Here is a 22,485-nt window from a genome sequence, read left to right as displayed (position 1 = left end):
GTTGCCCCCTGCACTGTGAACAAGTCACTGAAAACAGTCCCAAATGACCCATAAAAAATGACTTTCCTGTACCATTAGACATTGTACATTAGGTACCATTAGATGTGGAGATTTTTTGATGCGGAAGTTTTGTTTCCAACAGCGATGAAGGACAAGTCAAGATGAAGAATATCACCAACCAGACACATTGTGTGTAACCATGTCTTCTTTTCTGACACTGTGGACTGGATTGTCCACTGTGTGTGAGTGAGTGTGTGTGTGTGTGTGTGTGTGTGTGTGTGTGTGTGTGTGTGTGTGTGTGTGTGGTGTGTAAGTGCATGAAGGTGGCTCATAACAGTTGGCAAAGAGCCCACTACTCAATGCAGCAGAACAGAGTGTCCCAGCCAGAGAGAGAGAGAGAGAAAGAGAGATAGAAACAGAGGGAGGCATGGTGAGAGAAAGCAAGAGAGAGGCCTCACTCTGAAAGACGATACCTCTGTGATAAGACTGCTATTGATTTCCTAAGCCAAGCTTTAAAAAATCTATGCTGCTCTTTTCTGGCAGGAAACTAACACAATACTGAAAGTTTATCATACCACACATTTTTTCATGGATTCTTCTTGGACAAATGTGCTTTATTTTATGTCAGAACATGTGAGGTAGTCTATGTCTATCTTGTATTTTCAAATACACATAAAACATAATAACCACTAGTGAACCAAGTCAAAACTTGAGAAAGAAAATTCAACAATAAATCATAATTCTGCTAGCACCCCTATGGGACATTAAATACCACATTAGCCCTAAACTACTGGCGATGCAAATAAACATCTTCATGTTTGCCTATCACTATCCAATTTCAAGAAGCATTTATTAGCGTTCCACCTTCAGACAGCTTTTCCTAATTTGTAATCTTATAGCCTCATTTTTAAAAAAAAAATCATAATCTTGTTTTGCCTTGCCATTTTCTTATTTTAACTCCTAACTGTCTTAGAGTACTCTGCATGTATTATTTCAATTATTATATTTTTACTGGACTGGGCCCACCATATCAACTGGAAGTTGAACAGCCCAATATGGGAAAAAAAACTTGTTTCAGGGATTTATCTTTATATTTTAAGTTTATTTATATATAAATAAATATTAATATTAATATTTGGTACAAATCTGTAAACACGGTTAAACATCTTATTTAAAAACTACAAGGCAATGTGTTATTCATTAATTATGTCCCCACATGCCTTATTCAAATAACAAATTAAATAAACACAGGATAATCTGAATTTGAATATCAACCACCGTTAGCACATATTTATTATGTTTGACTGGCCTTGCTTGTGAATTTATTTTTGATTGAATTTAAACAATGAGCAAAACAAAAACAAGTCTTATTTTCTATCTAAGTTCAGCCTGCTTTTATTTTCCGATCCACTTTTAATCTTTAAATCCAGTTCTGATGTATGTGTGTGTGCTTCAGCCTGTTTGTTCCAACTGCATCCAACACAGTCTGATTCTGAATGGAAGATAGTGAGCCCCATGAATAATAGCATTAACCACAGGATTAACATGGATAAAATGGTCATCATAAAAAGCCAATTGAACAGGCGGCCAAAGGGGGATGGAGAAATACAACAATAAAGCTATTGTCAAAGCAATAGTTTATTAAGTTGCAGATCGACTCGAGAAATCTGTCAAAATTCTACCTGATTTTCACTTGTCAGAGACAAAATGTAGCTATTTAATGATGACCAAAAAATGCCACTGTAAACATTTATATAAGTTATTTATGGGGTATTTTAAATATATATTTCACTGATCAGATTGTGCTGTACCTTTCAATATGTCACCGTAAATTATCATCAATACAAACTACTATGTACTAAGTACTATGTCAAAAAATAAAATAATAATAATAATAATAATAATAATAATATTCAGGATGTTCCTACAGTGGTGGCACGGTGGCGTCGCAGTCACACAGCTCCAGGGACTTGGAGGTTGTGGGTTCTAGTCCCGCTCCGGGTGACTGTCTGTGAGGAGTTTGGTGTGTTCTCCCTGTGTCCGCGTGGGTTTCCTCTGGGTACTCCGGTTTCTTCCACAGTCCAAAAACACACGTTCGTAGGTGGATTGGCGACTCAAGTGTGTGTGTAAGTGAATGTGTGAGTATGTGTCACCTTGCAAAGGACTGGTGCCCCTTCCAGGGTGCATTCCCCCACCTTGTGCCCAGTGATTCCGGGTGGGCTCTGGACCCGCCACAACCCTGAACTCGATAAGCAGTTTCAGACAATGAATGAATGAATGAATGAATGAATGTTGCTACAATCATTTGAAAAAAAAATCTATAATTTTAATTCTCTTTTAATTATTATCCCAATTGTGTTTTTGTTCTGAATAACATATGTCAAAATGAACGTGAATATGTTTAGAAAAGGATGTCTTATTCATAAGAAAACGTTTTTATTCACACATGTCCTAAGACCCTAGGAGACTTCTCAGAGACTGTTAACTCTGTTAGCACTGTTGTGTCTGATCCACTCATTCTACAGTAATACACACTAAGAAGAGCGATGCCCCACCCAAACAATTCCAACTTGGTGTTGGTCCTGTGGAGGCCCTGACCACTTAAGAATATGGTAAAATGATGGTAACAAAGTATGCAGAGCAACATAAACTCCAGTCTGTAATTGAAGAACTACTGTAAATTAAAGTGTCTATCAGATCAGCTTCAAGTTTATAGATCATCTTTAGTGGATATGTGCTGGTTGATGAAGCAACATAACTCCATGAATGATGGTAATGCAAGTGCAACTGTAAGCAAGCGTAAAAAACAGCTACAACAATTTGCAACCAATTCAATGGGATTCCAACTTTTTTTGTGTCTGGTTCTGTCTTTTTAATAGACATTTACAGAAACAGTGTAGGAAAAGTGCAAAAATATTACAGCAATGAAACAAATAAATCTCTAATTTTTAAAAGCTATAATTAAATATAAATTTCACAGAACTACTGGTCTTCCCTCTACTGAGGGATAACAGCAACAAATACTCACTGAGCTAAATATCCCAGTTTAGAGTAACAGCAAGAGCAGATGTATCAGCTTCCAAGAACCAGTAAACGTCATCTTAAATACAGCAACGAAAAAAAGCCCAACCGAGGGAGAACACAAACAAACATATCTGTGATAAATTAAAGCAAGTCAACCATTATCCACCACGGAAAAGCAATCTGTGAACAATGACAGTTTTGTAATTTAAGAATATGTGGTGAGAGCAGAATAGCTTTTAGAAGATTTTGCAGTGAAACACAGAACTGCAGTGGGCAGTGATCACTCAGAAGGAAGAGGGGGATGCAAAGGCATGAAAAAGCTCCTGGAGTCAGATATCAGTGTAACATTGAGCTGGAGACTACTGAGAGACGGAGAGTGAGACTCTCTCTAAACATGTCACTGTCACAACTAATCCTTGTATGACCTTTGTGTTATCGGAATTTATTGTTATAAATGGACAAGTAGGAATGTCCAAAATCACCAAGTCAAAATCACAAAGTTGGGAAGTTTACTATGGAAATTAATGGGGATTAACAGGATTGAATAAAAGATTGGGAATAAAATGAGAATAATCAAATCTAAAGGTAGGAAACTTGCATATAGTTGGAAAAAAAATATACTGAAGCATAATCTTGGCTAAAATAATTAGATATGATACCAAAACAATTGAATAGTAAAGCTGCTCCTCAATCCCTGGCACATTACACATCGAAGGGCTATTGAGACCACCCCCAACCCTGCACTGTTCATTCTTCCATATTTTTATTGAAAGTAATAGCAATAAAAAATTTAAGCAACAACTAAATCAAGGTGTAACCTCACAGCTGCTGGCTATCTGGTAAATCTAAAAAGCTTAATGAGGAATTTCATTTAAGAGGCTTGTTTACCAAGGCTAGCAGGCTATCAAGACGTTAGCTTGGGATAGCTACCTATAGTTTTGCCTCAACATGTTTCTGTAATCAAGAATGAATACTTATTAATTATTTGTTTAACATTTTGAAGACCATTAGCTTTAGCGTTTTTAAACTTTTATTTTTAAACTATCATTTTATTCAACAGAAGTTGCATGTGCATCAACTATTACATCACAGCAATTTTTATTGTTTTGCCTTCATGTAATTAGATATGTACAATGACAATAAAGGTTCATTCATTCATGTCTGCTGTTGACAAAAAAAAACGATACATTGATGAAAGTGTATGATACAGTTCCTTTATATTATCCAATATTTCCTATTAATTCCAATTAATTCCCATAAAAATTTAACAAAGTTCCCAAATTTCCATGGAAAGTTTACATTTGGAAAGTTACCGGTAATTTACTGGAAATTTATCAGAATCTTTTCACCCCTTTGCAACCCAACTCTCCAGCTGCTATTCTGGAAATACAAGGTTTTGTATATTTTTGATTCCATCATTTACATTTGTCTGGAGCTGAAGTTGCCTATATGCTCTCCAGAGGCTGAACAGACATGTGGTGAATGCCAATATGTTTAAAGAAATATTAAGTAGTACTTTTGCCTCAGAATTACAGCTTCAAAATCATTGTGATGTTTCACTGAACTGTAAAACGGAGTAAAGCTTCTGTCGCTGCTATTCCAAGCTCAGCACTGCAGAAACTGCACTATGTAACTCTTGGAGGAGGGTAGGGAGCTAAAGAATAAGTGGTGCCAGCAGCTGTAATCCTGTAGGCACAATGCATTCATTGTTCATGGTTCTTTTCCTTTGTTTTAAAACATTATTTCTTTAAAATTACAAGTTGACAACAGCAGATCAATTCAATTTTAACTGTATAATTTGCTTGAGAATGAGATGTGAGTTTGGCTGTGTCTGATGTGTCCACTCACAAAGCGAACCCCGTCTCACAGTGGAACCTTGTGCATACTATAAAATTTACTCCTGCTGGTGCCTCTGCCGTATGTAGAAAAATCATTTTTAAAACAATGTTTACAAGCTTCTCTACACATAACATATTTTTTAAATTAATGTTTTGTTGTAGTTGTTTTTTTGTAGACTTGTTTTTTTTGTTTTTAAATCACCTGCATCTGTATTTCCAACTGTAGAGTTTGTGCTTGGCTATTGCATCCTCTTCCTGTCAATCTGCAGTTACAGGCCAAATTAAGGAATGAAAGTTTCCAGCATTTCTGAGTACAAGCAGAAGTCTGGCTGGTTGGATTGTCAATGTAAAAAATCTGTTTTCAAATATGTATGTTTATGGGGAAAATAAAATTACAAATGATTTCAACTTAAAAGCAGTTAAATTTTCCAACTTTTTAAATAATTTTAAATGCAAACTCAAAAAGGGATTCATTGAGCAGACATGGAATAACATGTTGAACTGAAATGTTGTGTTAGCTCTTCTTAGAAATGTATTCCATAGCTCATCATACAATATTTATAATTCATTAAAGTAGCAAGCCACTGTGACCTCGAAGGAATTACATTACTTTGAAGGTATGCAATAATTTATTTAAGATTCTGCAAATCTGAATTTATTAACTAATCCTAAGCAAATGTTTGACTTTCTTTGCCATGATATATTCATTGTTTTGCTAGGTAGCTTTCTAAATATTTCCTGCCTGTCATGTGCTGAAGTTTGCTTATAATAACATTATCTTTTTAAACACTACAAGCTTTACAAAATCAATATGTGTTCATTTTCTTTAAAACAAAGCCTTATGACCATGTTCTTTCCTTGATTTACTTTGGGCAGTGAGCTTGCTGTTTCCAACAAACATGTTTGAGTTTGTCTGTCTTATTTAAAATGTTTTAGTAACTAATTTTAGAGAATATTTTAAGTTGGCCAATGCAACACCAAATTAAGTATTAGCTTTCCTTAATATATCAAGTTCACGTAACTTCAAATATTAGGTCACAATAATCTATTAAAAGATAATTTGTTGCGGTGACATGTCAACATAAGTTTAACTAAAAAAAAACTGGTTATGCCAATTTTTATTTGAAATTGTGGGCAACAAATTGACCTTAATGTTGGACCAACTTAGAAATGGTGATGAAATCAGTTACTTAATTATTTTAAGTTGGAGTAACAGTGCCGAAATAGGCCTTTTTCGGACAATTACTCTGGGTTTTGTGTATGTAGGTGTCATGTAGCCTTATAAACTAACCTCTACAGTAAACTCTTACTGAATTTTCATAGTTCACAGAAAGGGCCAGACTCCTGAAGTGCTGAGTGCTGGGGAAAGGGGTTCATTAATGCTGAATCTGTTGTGCTGCAGAGGCCGTGGAAACTTACTGCTATGGTCACAGAACTTGTCACAAACCTCTTAGTGTGAGCTGACGTTTGGTTCTCTCTTGACACCAATGAGAAGAAAATGAGCCCCCGACTTTCACATCAGAAATACAGAACTCCCAACAGGCACATATTCTGTAACAAAACCAGCCAAACGTGAAATGACTTGCTTAAATGTGAATCATTCTTCAAAACTTTGTGTCCTGTAAAGCCAGTGGGAAATACAGACTTTTAGTTAGTCAGGGTTTCACAATAATTAACATTTATTCTTCGTGGAAAGTACTGTTTTCATCATTTTTGGGGAAACAAATTTATATTAAGATATTTTCTGCAATAACACAATTATATGACATATTTTGTAATGTTTTAATACAGAATATTTAAGCTTTTAAAAAAGATTTTTTGTATAGTTATTACCATGATCCTGAATTTGATAAGTGGTTACAGACAGCGAATGAAGGAATGAATGTATATATATATATATATATATATATATATATATTTTTTTTTTTTTTACATGATGGAATGCTTTTAAAAATGCAAGTGCATTTTTCAAATGTTTTGTAACTGGTTTTGCTAAATGTGGGTTTTAAATTATTTAAACCCAGTTCCCACTCCATCAGACCCAATGGAGCTAGATGTACTAACTGACTACTTAGGAAATACCTGTCAATCAACTTTAGAAAATGTGGCGCTACTTAAAAGAAAAATTATGAGACGGAAAAAGCTCACCCCATGGTACAATGATAAAACACATACCTTAAAACAAACAGCATGGAAACTAGAGCGGAAATGGCAATCAACCAACCTGGAAGTGTTCCACTCTGCCTGGAACAGCAGCCCTATAGAGCATAGAAATGCTCTCACTAAAGCTTGCTCAACATATCTGGCCTCACTGATCTACAATAACAAAAATAATCCTACAGTACTGGGTAACACTTTAAATTAGAGCCCACTAATTACTGGGTAAGTAGAGGGTTACCAAATATGTGGTACAGAGTAACCACAAATTTATATTATCATACCCTTTACTTACTCAGTACGTTTTTATCTTACACGTTTCTTAATAGGTACTTACTCTGTACTTATGGTGTGCCTTATTTGTAAAATGTTTGTAACATACCCAGTAATAACCACATATTTCTAATATCATACCTGATTATCAACTCTGCAAACTGTACCACTTGCACACTTCATGCAATTCCCACAAAATTACTCAAAGTACTACCAGCTATTATCAATCCTCTTTTAACTATAGTACACTCATCACTTGTCTGTGCCATTTAAACAAGCAGATATTAAACCTATGATCAAGAATCCAAATCTTGATGCTAGCATATTGTCTAATTACAAGCCTATTTCTAATCTACCTATTCTATCCAAGATCTTAGAAAAAGCTGTGGCCCAACAACTTAGTTCATATCAATATATATGTGAAATATTCCAATCTGGATTCAGGCGACACTGAGATTGCTCTAGTTAAGATAACAAATGATCTTCTTCTTGCCTCTGATCAAGGTCACATATGCCTGTTGGTGCTTCTTGACCTCAGTACAGCTTTTGATACGATAGACCACAATATTCTCCTAAAATGGTTAGAAAACATGGTTGAATTACAGAGACAGCCGTATCATGGTTCAAATCTTACTTAATGGAATGTTATCAGTTTGTAAATGATTTATTTTCCAATTATTCTAAAGCACGATTTGGAATTCCACAAGGCTCTATTTTAGGACCGTTATTATTTACAATATACATGTTAGGCAGTTATGAGAAACCATGACCTTAACTTTCACTGTTGAGTAGACGACACGCAATTGTACATATCAGCCAAGCTCGATTACAAACACAGATTAAAGAAAATAGAGGACTGTGTAAAAGACGTGAAAGGCTGGATGTTGTGTAACTTCCTTCTTTTAAACAGTAACAAATCAAAGGTCCTGATTTTAGGTCCAAAGGAGGCAAGAAACAAATGATCAGATTTCAATTTAAATCTTGCTGACTTTCCATTTAAACTTGCTTCAGCAGTAAAAAAAATCTTGAAATCATAATTGGCCCGGATTTATCATTTGATCAACACATAGGCAGTATCACTAGGACAGCTTTGTTACATCTTCTCAATATTGCCAGGATAAGAAATGCCTTATCCTTGCATGATGCAGAAACATTAGTACATGCCTTTATTACTTGACTACTTTGTAATGCACTACTGTCAGGATGCACCAGCAGAAAGTAATCCTGAACTAGTTCAATATGCTGCAGCCAGGGTCCTCACTAAAACTAGAAAAATTGAACATATCAGTCCAGTTCATTCAGCACTCCATTGTTAAATGGTTAAATGGCTGCCAGTTAAATTCTATCGATTAAAAATTTCTGTTATTAACATATAAAGCCCTACATGGGCTCGCTCCTGAATACCTTCAAGATATTATTTCCTTTTCTAAGACTCCACAATTATTCAGATCACAGAGTACTGGATTTTTAATAGTTCCCAGAATTCAGAAGGCCTCAGCTGGGGAAAAAGCTTTTTCTTATAAAAAACCCAACTCTGGAATGATCTTCCACAAAATGTTTGAGACTCCAAACTAGGCTAAAGACTCATTTGTTTAGTTTACCTTTTAGTAGTTAATGCTCCCCTATAGATAAAGGTGGCAGATCCAGGGGTCTAATGACACAGGGAATTATAGTAAACTGAGACGCTGCTACTGTCATCCTGCTTTTCACACAATCACTCAGGTTTATCGACGATGGAGCAGAGGGATGCCAGTGTTTCAGGATGCTCCCATGTCTGTGTGTCCTTCTGGTTTTCTCCTTTTAGTTAAAGTTGTCAAAGTCAGATCTGCTGGAGTCATTAGCCACACTCTGGAAATGTTCACATTTTGTGCTTTATGTTCACCCAAACAGATCAAAACTATTTCCATCCCTTTACCTTTTTCCGAATAAACGAATGCCCATCTGTCCATCTGGACACTGATGGATGATTGTCAAGCTCCTGCTCCACGCTTCAGACCAGCTGTCCACGCTACAGCCACCACCAATTGCCTTGGAGCTGCCCACTGAAGTTGTTACTGGCTCCTAACTCTTATTACCAGTAGATTGACATAGAGGAGGATAGGCCCCCCCTGTGATCCTTGGTACCACTCAATTTTTCTTCCTCAGCTCTGAGGGAGTTTTTCCTTGCCACATTGGCCCTTGGCTTTTTTACATTCTTTACATTTTTACATTCCATATCAAAACTTTCTCTTTACTGGAATTCTGTGAAGCTGCTTTGTGACAACATCAGTTGTAGCGCTATACAAATTCTATACAAATAAATTTGATTTGATTTGATTAAGTGCACAGAAAAATATATATTTTTAAATGGACATGGAGGTACTAAAGGGGATGTCTATGAATGTATTTGTATTTGGAAATGCATTTGTTTACAATCAGAAGTGCTGCATCTTTTAATGTGGAATGGTGTGTTTGAGAGTGAAAAAAAAGACAATTGTTTATGCATGGCTGAAGTTTTGTAGCACTTTCGGTAATGCAGTTAGTGGAGACATTAACAGCAAGGGAGCAAGAACAGAGTAATATCCTCATCTCAATTTATGGTTTTCAATATTTTGAGTTCTCCATTGTCTAAAAAATTCCAGATCTCTCTTCCATGATAGAGAGAGAGAGAGAGAAAGAAAGAAAGAAAGAAAGAGAGAGAGAGAGAGAGAGAGAGAGAGAGAGTCTAGCATACCGGACAGAAAGAGGTTGTTTTATTACTCATTTACAGACAATGTAAACACATTAGACCAGTTTCAAGCTGGACTAGATACCATCAAATGGTGAGGAAACATCATCTGAATTTTATAAAAAGTGTTTTTGGATTACAAATGTGGATGTCACCTCTAAGTAGTAAGAAGTGGATTTTATTATTTTTTCCCCTTTTAATTAATGTATTTTTATGTCTAGTAAAATTAAGCCAAATATTTAATTTCCAGTAATTCTACTGTAACTTAATGGCTACTGGGTTGCATTTATATTAAAGCATTATTACTCCTGTATTACTATTATAGTTATTAGGTAAAGCTGTGTTTTGCGTAAAGTTTATTACTCTGTATGAGTGTATGGTAGAATACAGTTAAAATACATGTCCAGGTGACTGAAATTACTGGACAAAAATTGTCCTATTGTAAACTCAGAGATAATGAATACAGCCACTACTTCATGCCTCCCAGTCACAACATCTCTGAAGAAACAAATGTCCAGGAGATATGAAGCCATTCACTGGCCTCTTGTACTTTCAAGTTGACTCTTATTATTTATACTCAACACACAATGATGGAAAAATCATGGGCACATCTATCTGCACTAATTCATTCTTTATGAACACTGCTTTCCCACTGATAGTAGAAGACATATATGCTTTGTGTTCTTTACAGAGGGGGCAATATACAGAGCTGAAAGCTGACATATTCTATTTCTGAAGGATTTACAAGGTCAGCGATCTTCTCATCTGCCATGGTTCTAATATATCATAGACTCACTGGTGCATGCCAACAACCACATCTCTTTTATATTAATTATTATTCTCCATGCTTGAGCATGCTGAGGGAAAAACATTTCTATAAAAAAACCCAAAAGAATATAGTGCAAACATCAGAACAGCCTTGTTCATTTATTTCATTTCCAGCCATTACGTACTCATTACAAAAAATTATTCATTTTTTCCAAAGACATTCCTGAGAGGATCATAGAGAAGTTAATCTTCTTTTACAAGAAGGCAAATACATGAAACAAACAACTGTTGCAAAAATTACTTCATAAAAGATTTAAAGATACAAAGACAATGGGAGCCCCTAACAACCCCTAACAGCCAAGCAACCTGGCAACCAGAGACCTGAGGAAATAAAAGCTCCACCCTTGCTTCAAAGCTGAAAAAAATCTGCAGTCATTTCTGTCCCAACTTCCACTGTAAGAAGAAAAGCTATTAGTCTGAAAGGGAGAGGAGCTGTCAAGAAGAAGGAGAAAAGGAAAAAGATAACAAAAGAAGAGAATGTGCAAATCTGTCTTTCAAAAATAATCAAACTTTGCCAGAACACAGTAAGTTTCCTTAAATGACCTACGAGTGAGTAATGCTTATTTACACAATGCATTTAATATCATTTAATTATTATGCAAGTGAAATGTAATTATATTATTTCATTCAAATATTAAAGCCAAATGTCAGTAATAACTCTCCCCTTCTATGACTCTTGTCTAAGTGTTGCCTGTATTATCAGGAGATTGCAAATTGGAATCCAAGAGTGTGAGCAGGGGGTCCCTAGCTAACATAAATTAGGGAGAATGTGAGGTAAAGAAATTTGACCCATTTCAAAAGAGAAAACTGGTCTCGGATCACCATGGAATGTCGAGTTGTGCCTGTTCTCATATTCATGCACGCTATGCCATCTGCCCTGACCTTTATTTGCTAGCCCGGAGCAGCCTTTAAGCCATAGCTGTTTAGACCAGTGATACTATCTAGAGCAGAAGACATCTCTTAATGGCCATTATTAACTAAGCAAAAGGAGGACGGGAAATGTGATGAAAAGGGCCCGACTGCACTCATTCTTCTTTAATTTGCTTTTGTGGACCTTCCCAAACCAGTGGTACCTTCACCCCCTGTGTTATCTTTCAGCCAGTTTATTAGTCTGGCATCCACAGATGGTCTTAAACAAACACGTTCGGTGGTGACATTGGATCCTGAAAGGTTCAATCAGGTTGAGAGATTTGAGAGATTCTCTAGACTGCCGTTCCTACCACATCCGAGGGTTTGACCTTCCCCTTGCTATCAGAGCTGAGGCTGGGGCTTCAGACAGATGGCTGAGGAAAAAAATGTCTCTCTTCATACGTCAGCCCTATAGAACACTCAGCAATATTCCACTCAGCAAGTGTGCAAAGACACATGCAAAGACATTTGATACATACTGTGCTCAAGTAGAAATTCTTATACAAATATAACAACACTGACAAAGATCTAAAATCATGATAAAATTGGTTTTTTTTTTCTGTCTTTCCCAGATTCCAACAAACTAACAGTGTTAGAATAGGACCAATTACCATAAAGCTAACTATAGACATACCCAATTTTCTCAAACTGTAAATTGGCTTCCTTATGTATTTTATCACACTGTAAGACATAACTCACCTAGAAAAGGGATTTTCAAACTTTTATTCAAGCAACCCACATTTTGTCCATGATTTTTATTGTTACCAAGGCAACACAAAAAAAATTATCTGATTCTGAACACTTAATACATCACAAAATAAAATATGGTTGATATTGGCCTATTTGTTTTTCAAAAACATGAATAACAATATTCAGAATTAGGATGGCACCTTCACACCTTGCTACTAATACTTAACCCTACCTTACCTAGGGTCTGGGTAGTTTTAATATACCCATCCATCCATCCATCCATCCATCCGTCCATCATCCACCGCTTATCCGGGTCTGGGCCGCGGGGGAAGCAGTCCGAGTAAGGAAACCCAGACCTCCCTCTCCCCAACCACTGCTTCCAGCTCCTCTGGAGTGATATCGAGGCGTTCCCAGGCCAGTTGAGACATGTAGTCTCTCCAGCGTGTTCTGGGTCTTCCCCAGGGCCACCTCCCCATTGGACATGCCTGGAACACCTCATGTCTCAACTGGCTCCTCTCGACATGGAGAAGCAGCGGCTCCACTCTCCCGGAGCTCCTAACCCTATCTCTAAGGGAGAGTCCAGACACCCTGCAGAGGAAACTCATTTCAGCCGCTTGTACCCGCAATCTCATTCTTTCGGTCACTACCCAAAGCTCATGACCATAGGTGAGGGTTGGGACGTAGACTGAATTGTAAATCAAGAGCTTTGCTTTTCTGCTCAGCTCTCTCTTCACCACAATGGACTGGTACAGAATCCGCATTACTGCAGATGCTGCACCAATCCGCCTGTCAATCTCTCGCTCAAAGACCCTGAGGTATATTAACTCCTCCACTTGAGGCAGGATCTCACTTCCAACCTGGAAAGAGCACTCCACCCTTTTCTGACTGAGAACCATGGACTCAGATTTGGAGGTGCAGATTCTCATCCCTACCACTTCACACTCTGCAAATGGCTCGATGAAGCCAATAAGACCAAATCATTCGCAAAAAGCAGACATGGGATACTGAGACCACCAAACCAGACACCTTCTGCCACATGGCTACACAGAGAAATTCTGTGCATAAAAATTCTGAATAGAAGCAGTGACAACGGGCAGCCCTGACGGAGTCCAACTCCAACTGGAAACCAGTCGAACTTACTGCCAGCCATATGAAGCAGACTCCTGCTTTGTTTATATAGGGACTGGATAGCTTGTAGCAAAGAATGCAGAATCCCATACTCCCAGAGCACCCCCAACAGAATATCCCAAGGGACACGGTCGAATTCCCTATCCAGATCCACAAAACAAATGTAGACCGGTTGAGCAAACTCTAGCAACTCTAGCAAACTCTAGCATACTAGCAAGGGTACAGTGCTGGTCCTGTGTTCCACGACCAGGGCGGAATACATATTGTTCCTCCTCGATCTGAGGTTCAACTATCAGTCAGACTCTCTTCTCCAGTACCCCCGCATAGACCTTACTGGGGAGGCTAAGGAGTGTGATCCCCCTATAGTTGGAACACACCCTCAGGTTCCCCTTCTTAAAAAGGGGAACCACCACCCCTCTCTGCCAGTCCAGAGGCACTGCCCCCAAAGACCACACGATGTTGCAAAGATGTGTCAGCCAGAGCCTTGAGGAACCTGGGGCAGACGTCATTCATCCCCAGGGCCCTACCGCCAAGGAGTTTTCATACTATCTCAGCCACCTCAGCCCTGTCCGGGATACCCAAACTCTACTTCCTCTGTGGAAGACGTGCTGGTGGGATTGAGAAGATCCTCGAAGTATTCCTTCCACCGCCTAATGATGTCTCCAGTCGAGGTCAACAACTCCCTGCCCCCACTATATAAAGTGTTGATGGAAAACTGCTTTCCTCTTCTGAGTCACCTGATGGTTTTCTAGAATCTTCTCAGAGCCGACCGAAAGTTGTTTTCCATTAGAGGTGGGCGATACCGTGAATTTTGCTATCGATCCGATACCAAGTAAATGCAAGACCAGTATCGCAGATATCGATACTAATACCAATACTTTTTAATATTTAAGCTTCATAGATCCAAAGGATCCAAAATACCTAGAATCTCGCCAAACATTGTACGTGATAACAAAATACTTTATTATCACAATCAACATTTTTGTTTAGAAAAAATGGAACAGTAATAAAACAAAGATTGCCTTAACATTAGGAAAAAACCTTTTTTGAGATAGAAAAGGAGAAACCACAATACAAATATTAAATAAATATTCTCTCCACACTAGACATCTTTTCTAGTTTTTTCTTTTTTTGTTTCTTTTTTCAAATAGAATTGTTCTTAGGAAAAACAATAAAAAATAAGGAATTTTCTTCCTTTCAGTGCAATTCTGTTTTTTTTTCTTAAATAAACAGTGTGTAAAAAAATATCAGTCAACACAATTTAAAACAAAATCTCCTGAGGTAGTGAGCTGACAAACCACAATACAAAAAGTTGGCTTCAGTACCTTGAGCCAACCAGGCTCGATAGGACTCTTTCTTCAGCGGGGATTGCCACCATGACAGTCACCGACAACTTTGCAGCCACAGCTCCGGCTAGCTGCTTCAACAATGGAGATCAGGGACATGGCCCATTCAGAGTCAGTGTTACTGGTCTATGCTGGGATGAAGTTGAAGCTCTCCATGATGTGGACATTGAAGATCTTTCTGACAGGTTCCTCTGCCAAATGTTCCCAGCAAACCCTCAACACACGTTTGGGCCTCACAGGTCTGTCCGACATCCTTCCCTGCCATCTGATCCAACTCACCACTAGGTGGTGATCAGCTGACAGCTCAGCACCTCTTTTCACCCGAGTGTCCAGAACTATAAAGTCGATCATCGAAATGCGGCCAAGGGTGTTCTGATGCCAGGTGTACTTATGGACACCCTTATGCTCGAGCATGGTGTTCATAATGGATAAAATGTGATGGGCACAGAACTCCAATAACTGAACACCACTTGGTTTCAGATCAGCGGGGCCATTCCTCTAGATCACACCCTTCCAGGTCTCGCTGGAGACACAGCAGAACAATGGAGTCCCCAGAATGAGTACACTCCAGCACCCCCTCTAGGGTCCCCAAGAAGGCCAGGAACTCTGAATTGCTGTTCGGTGCATAAGCACAAACAATCGTCAGAGCCCTTTCCCGCAGGGATACCACCCTCTTGTCCACTGGGGTAAACCCCAATGTACTGGCGCTAAGCCGGAGGGCTATGAGTAAGCCCACTCCTGCCTTATGCTGCTCACCCTGCGCAACTCCAGAGTGAAAGAGCATCCAGCCCCTCTCAAGGAGATTGGTTCCAGAGCCCATACTGTGTGTCGAGGTGAGCCCAACTATATCTAGCCAGTACCTCTCAACCTCGCGCACCAGCTCAGGCTCTTTTACCATGTTCCAAAAGCCAGTTTCAGTAACCGAGAATAAGAATGCCAGGGTCCCCGCCCTCGCCTGCCACCGAATCCACAATGCACAAGACCCGGATTACTACCTCTCCCACAGGAGGTGGGCCCATGGGAGAGTGGACCCATGTTGCTCCTTCGGGCTGAGTCTGGCCAGATCCCATGAGTAAAATCCGACCACCAGGCACTCGCCGAGAAGCCCCTCCCTCAGGCCTGGCTCCAGGGTGGGGCCCGGTAACCCTGTTAGGGGTGGGTGATAATATACATTTAACGAACACTTCTGAAGGCGTATGATGTTTTTAATTTAACTACAGTACACACTGAAAAAAATGAAACTTTGAGTTTACTTATTTTTTTATGTCAAATTGGAGTAATATTCAAATTATGTTTCTGGATTTATTGATTCATTCATTCATTATCGGTAACTGCTTATCCAATTCTGGGTTGCGGGGTGGTCCAGAGCCTACCTGGAATCATTGGGTGCAAGGCAGGAATACACCCTGGAGGGGGCGCCAGTCCTTCACAGGGCAACACAGACACACACACACATTCACTCACACCTACGGACACTTTTGAGTCGCCAATCCACCTACCAACGTGTGTTTTTGGACTGTGGGAGGAAACCGGAGCACCCAGAGGAAACACAGCTCCAGGAGAACACACCAACTCCTCACAGACAGTCACCCGGAGCGGGAAACGAACCCACAACCTCCAGGCCCCTGGAGCTGTGTGACTGCGACACTACCTGCTGCGCCACCGTGCCGCCCTTTCTGGATTTAGATGATTTAATTTCATGAAACCTTTTGATGTGAAAAAATAAAGTAAATTCAATATATTTTTTTTCAGTGTAGCAGCACTTCAGAGTGCCAGAACTGCCTAGAGAGCACTGTTTGTATCCTGGAAATGAAGCACTGCCATTTTTTTATTGATGTTCTGATGACGTATCAGGCTCTTGAAGGAAGTGTTGTGACATAGTTACAGATATTCATTCATTCATTATCTGTAACCGCTTATCCAGTTCAGGGTCGCGGTAGTTACAGATAATTAATGAATAATGAATGAATGAAAATGAGACAGGCCTAATAATCTGGTCTGTTTTTATTGATAGCAGTATGTCAGTGTGTCATCAAACTCTCTCTAACACACTAGCTAACACTCTCATTGAAAAGCTGAAGGCACATAAAGGAGAACTGCTTATTATTTCTGAGATTACATCTTAGTGCTTGGCAGTGAATTTGTTACAATCATAGTATTGACACTTCCAGCTACTCAGTGATGACTGGAATATCTCGACTATTTCCCGGTTCTTATGTCACTGCACAGTCATATCAACCAATGGAATGGGGGTACAATGTTGTAAGACTCCTAATGTCACTACTGTCCTCACTTACTGTTGGATGGGGGTCCAGTGCTACAACACCTTGGTACAACCTTGATTAAATGTTTTCTCAAGAACTAAACAGAAGAGCAGAGCTCATCTACAGCATGCAGACTTTGCAGCTGGCAGGTATGGGCTCAGTTTCCTGTGGTGCTTAGTCAAGAATCAGAGTGTGGACTCTGATTAGGCCAGCCCCGAATCCCCTTGATTTCCTAATGCTAGAAATGCTAGTCTCCACTTATAGCAGTGTTAGTACATTGGGTTAAAGTGTTAATTTAAACAGAGATACAGACCCAAACACTGCTCTATGGTTTTCTAATCAGTGTGAGAGAAAGAGAAAGGGCAAGCTCTCTGAATGGCAATTAGCTTTCCCCAACTATAATGAAATAAGGACAGAATTCCAATGAAGAAACATCATTTTTTAATAGCAGGCATATCCATACTCTTCTAATGAAGGGAATAATAAAGATTCATGATTAGCATGTTTAAAACCCAAGTGATGGAATGAAATATTAAGATAACAGTATAGAATCTGACTTTGTCAAGCTGGAATTAATGCATGGTCATTAGCTAAACTGAACATCAGTGATTAATCAAATATGAAACACAACTCATTTTTCCTCCAAGAAGTTAACCAAACACCACACTACTCACACCTCAACACTGAAGACTCAGTAGCTGAAAACATTTAATCTCCCAATAGGGCCAAACAGGCTGACAAATACAGATATAAAAAAGAAAAAAGCCAGGACAAATAGTGTTTGTGATGAGTTGATTTGAACCTAAGCCCATTGTGATACTAGGTGAAGCTGGGTGACAATTGTAAATTGGATAAATAATGATACGTATATAACCAGAGATCAGTATATACCAAGATAACTAATATAATGCTTGAAAATAATCATTGTCCAGTTGCAGATTTCCCTTTGTATTTTCTGTTCTGCACAATCTTCTCTTTTTGTATTAAGAAATATGAGAGTTTGTAAACAAGATTAAAGGCCAGAATGGAAATTGTTATGATTCCTGGCTAGACACAGCCAAGGTAGCTCATCTATTCATTTGGACTTCAGGAGCTGAACTGAAGGTTAACATAATTAAGAACTGAAAGTGAAGTCAACCAATCATGTCTTCATTTTCATTGAGTATGAGCAAATTATCAGTGAAACAATGTCAACACGCGCATTTGGGAATTTCTAGGTATGTCAGTGACTCCAAAACTCATTAAGTTAAACATTAAACTCCATTAACTCATCATTAAGTTTCCCTGTAAAATCCTGTAAAATTCCCTGTAAAAACACAAATTCTAGGTCAGGAAAACTCCTATTGTGTCACTGTCATATAGATATAGTCATTGTTACTAGAATTACATTATTTATTTTTTTTTACAAAATTCAATGTCTATTTTTAAGCTAGAAGAGCCAGCAATGTCTGTAGTGCAGTATAGTGCAGAGTAGTGGAGTGCTGTTTGCTTAATGTAAACACAACACTGCAAATCCCATAGGGACACAAGTAGACACTAGTGTTAGCTGTTTTTAGTTAGTTTTGAATTTCATGCCCTCACCAGAATGCCTACCACAAATAGCCAGGGCTCACCACTGACCACATCTGATCATTTGCATTGATGGAGCCTAAGGGTAGAGATATTCTTGCTGTTTGGTTGTGCATTCTCATAGGCAACGTCATGAATGTAACTGTTTACATACATTTCTATGTGCTACACTTGTAACTAGAGGCTTCCACTAGAGCTCAGACCAGAGAAATAGACAGGTAATTGCAGTTTTGGCTCTATTACAGCCTTCTTCAAAACTGTCGGCCACTGTGATGCTGTTGATCGCCTGCACTGCCCCCTACCATTTACATGTGTACTGCACCTGGCATACGCGTAGCTTTTATTTTCTGAGTACGTATACAACCTACACACCAAACGGATGCAGGATATGTGAAGTAACCATGATGCATACGCAAACATGTAGTTAAAAGCAAATATATCTCTACATGTAGTTAACAGCAAATATATGTCTACCCTAAAGGCTAATCATTCTCAGCTTGGTGAGTCTACTCTGTGAGCTTTGCTAAGTGTTTTGTTTTAATACTAAAATAAATCACTGAAGACTAAGATTTGAGAGTGTTGACTTATTTACTTTTATTTTGAAGGTTTTTTGAAGTCTAAGAAAACAGCTTGACATATCAGAGACTATGTGAAGCCAGCATTTAGTCCCTTCTCTGCTAATGCATTATTCATACTTTCCTCTAATCACAACCATAACCATTTTCTGATGGTTTAAAACTGGCTCCAATCTTAAAAGATAACTCTACTACTGACTCAACATAATACTGCACCACCTCCCTTAACTGATTAAGAGGAAAACAACACAACACCTAAAGAAGCTGTTGGCAAACCCACATGGTCCGAAAGGTCTTTAAACTTGACACACTTGAATTCCAACAAGCTGTCAACAAAGCTCTCTTTCTACACACATTTATAGGCAGTAAAGTCAAATAAACAAGAAAGTCACAGCTCTTTGTAAAGCTTTCTATTCAGAGCCATAGCTTCCTATAGCCCTTACAGAGCAGCACTGACAGTTCTGTGTAACCACATCCCCCACCTCCACGTGTGAGCACCGCAAAATCCCTCAATCATTTTTCCTTTAATATCAAGCCTTATTTCATGTGTTATTGTGGTTTTTTTTCCTCCCTTTTTTCCTTCCCCTTCCCCCCACTTCCCCCGTCTGGTTGATAGACGTACGGAGAACATGCCGCTCTCTCATCCGGGCGAGCTAGGCAAGCCATGGGTGCAGCGGTGATCACAGAGCCAAATCCCTTAGGAGGATTATCTGGCCTCAAATCAAGAAAATCGTGCAACTTTAAGGGTGGTGTGGAAGCTGTGGGGCTGTCATTTGGGCAAAATGATTTTAGTTATTTATTTTATTATTTATTTATTTCATTTTTTATATACTCTAGCATTTGTGTACCATCGCTAGCAACAGAGGAACTTAATCATCTCTCATGTCCAACTGCTTTACAGAGGCTAGAACTTGAATATATGATACAATGATACAATGTCTGAAAACAGCTGAGGCTGGTTTGCACAAACATCTGTATTTCTAAGTGTTCTTTTTGGAAAATGCCCAAAAGACTTTCAAGATAGTGAATATAATAATAAATAAATGCATATCAATACTGATACAGGTGTCATTTAATTTAATGTCATCTTCCTAATTTTTTACACCTCTGGAACAAAAAAAAAACATCTGGTATATATAGGCAATATTAAAGTTTTATTTTTAATCGCCAAAACTCATTCTAAATTTATGGTATATATTACTGGGAGTACACATACAATAAACATCAATAGTTTATTTGTACATGATGAATCTTTTTCAGCTAAATATAGATTTTACTTCTTTCAAATATCTTATTGTCCAAAATCGCTCCACGTTTATACACAACATTCTTACAATTTCTAATATCATCAATAGAGAATAAACAGACCTTAAAACAATAATAAAACAAAATGAAGAGCATTGTTCTATTTGGCCAAGTGACATATTTTTGACTTCCAAAGTTTTAAAACACCTCATATTCAATTTGAAAAACAAAAATGGGACATGGATTTGTAATGAGAGTGAATAAATAACCACAAACAAAAATAATGTTGAGCCAGCGCTAGTTTGAGTGATTTTCTAACAATCAGAAAATCCATTATCATTTTTGCAGTGTCAATAAAAAACACACAGTCAATCCCTCAGTTCTGCCTCCTATTATATTTGGTACTGATTCATCTGTCAAATTCCTCAGCATCCTCCACCCCACACCTCAGCACATAACACACATACACTCCCCACAAAATACACATGCTGTGCCACCTCTGAACTTTTTTTGAGTCTTAGTCATGACTCTCTGTTTCGCTCTCTCTAATCCCTCGAGAAATCTCAAACATCCCGCGCTTCTGACCCAGCATGGGGGATGTGCTTAATAAGCTTATATCTCCTGTCCATCTCCTGACCACAGGCAGGAACATTTACCCCAGGGGGAGGGGGGGTGCAGTATACACTCACCTGGACAGTTTAGCCATCTTCGAGAATCCAAACACATCCATCCAAAAACAAAATGAGTCGTCCGGACAAGAAACTCTTCACGGACAAAAGCCCTTGATAGATCCAGGTGAGGTCCTGATTCCTTATTGCTAGCTTGGTTCCAAATACCAAAATGTTTGGACTTAACTCTCCATCTCATCCATTGCACTTGACCAGTCTTCCAGGAGGAGGGATACCTAATTGGAAGACTGTCCAGGAATCAACCAGAAATCAACCATACATCAGGGACGGTCCCAGCAGCTACTGTCCAGAGCTGGACTTTCCTGCGTCCGGCACGCTAGTACTTAGCATCCGTCCTCCTCCCATCGCTAGCAAGCTGTGTGAGGGCTAGATGAGCTGGAGCAGAGCAGTGGTTGACAACAGCTTTGAATAAATAGCGCCAGCGAGAGAGGGAGAGAGAGGGAGGGAGGGATCCGGGTGGGTGGGGGATGGGAGGAGGGGTCCGGGAGAAGAGTGGAAAAATGAGGAGGATGAGGGTGGAGGGATGGCAAATTAGTGCCGATAGATGATGACGCTACTAGAGCCCAGATGAATGCTGACTCCCTCTCCACTGTGAGCCCTTCACCCCTGAGTCCCCTGGGGGGGAGAGGTGGGCTACAAGGGTGGGCTGCAGTGAAAGGGAGGGAGGGAGAGAGAGAGAGAGAGAGAGAGAGAGCTGACTCTGCAGTACAATGCTGGACTGCTGCTGGCAGCAGAGCAAGACCCTGCTGGCCATAGGTTACAGTTTGTATTTGCATCAAGTGATGCTTATTGTACATAGAAAGGTTGTGATCCAGTTGCTTTAAAGTCTTGGTTATTCATATTTAAAGGTGTTTAAACAATTTATTTACTGTTATTTAATAAATTAAGGCACCTCCAATGAGTATGTTCACATCGTGATGCATTTTAAGATGTAATGCCCCATAATCATTAGCAGAAAAGCAGCTCAATATCATGATCCACCCACCCCCATAATGCACTGTGGTAAAGATTTACTTGGGGTCTATGATGTTTCTCTGTGTTTCATTTAGTGGGTGGAGCTTAGTGAGGTGGGTGAATACTTGGTTCCCCTCATTCATAAGATTATATTTGTGACATCGCTGTTTAATGGCAGGCAGGACATATTCATACTTACCATGAATATCATATTTCACATTTATTGTTGGGCATTTTGGAGCATTTCTATTCGTCTGTATTTTATGAATTTTGAGTATGTGTTTTGAAT

At 38.9% G+C, this 22,485-nt stretch overlaps 1 protein-coding gene across 1 annotated transcript in view; it reads right to left on the bottom strand.

The window, feature by feature from the left end:
- LOC136686441 (FERM and PDZ domain-containing protein 4-like) overlaps positions 1-21,370 on the bottom strand; it is a 75,754-nt gene extending 54,384 nt beyond the window's left edge. The window contains exon 1 of the mRNA XM_066660222.1: positions 21,243-21,370. Within this exon, the coding sequence (XP_066516319.1) occupies positions 21,243-21,283 (41 nt within the window). The 5' untranslated portion in view covers positions 21,284-21,370. The remainder of the gene's footprint in view (positions 1-21,242) is intronic.
- Positions 21,371-22,485: the final 1,115 nt, after the last annotated feature.

The sequence above is a fragment of the Hoplias malabaricus genome, chromosome 2, assembly GCF_029633855.1.
Source record: "Hoplias malabaricus isolate fHopMal1 chromosome 2, fHopMal1.hap1, whole genome shotgun sequence".
NCBI lineage: Eukaryota > Metazoa > Chordata > Actinopteri > Characiformes > Erythrinidae > Hoplias > Hoplias malabaricus.
This window is presented reverse-complemented; position numbering and strand designations above follow the sequence as displayed.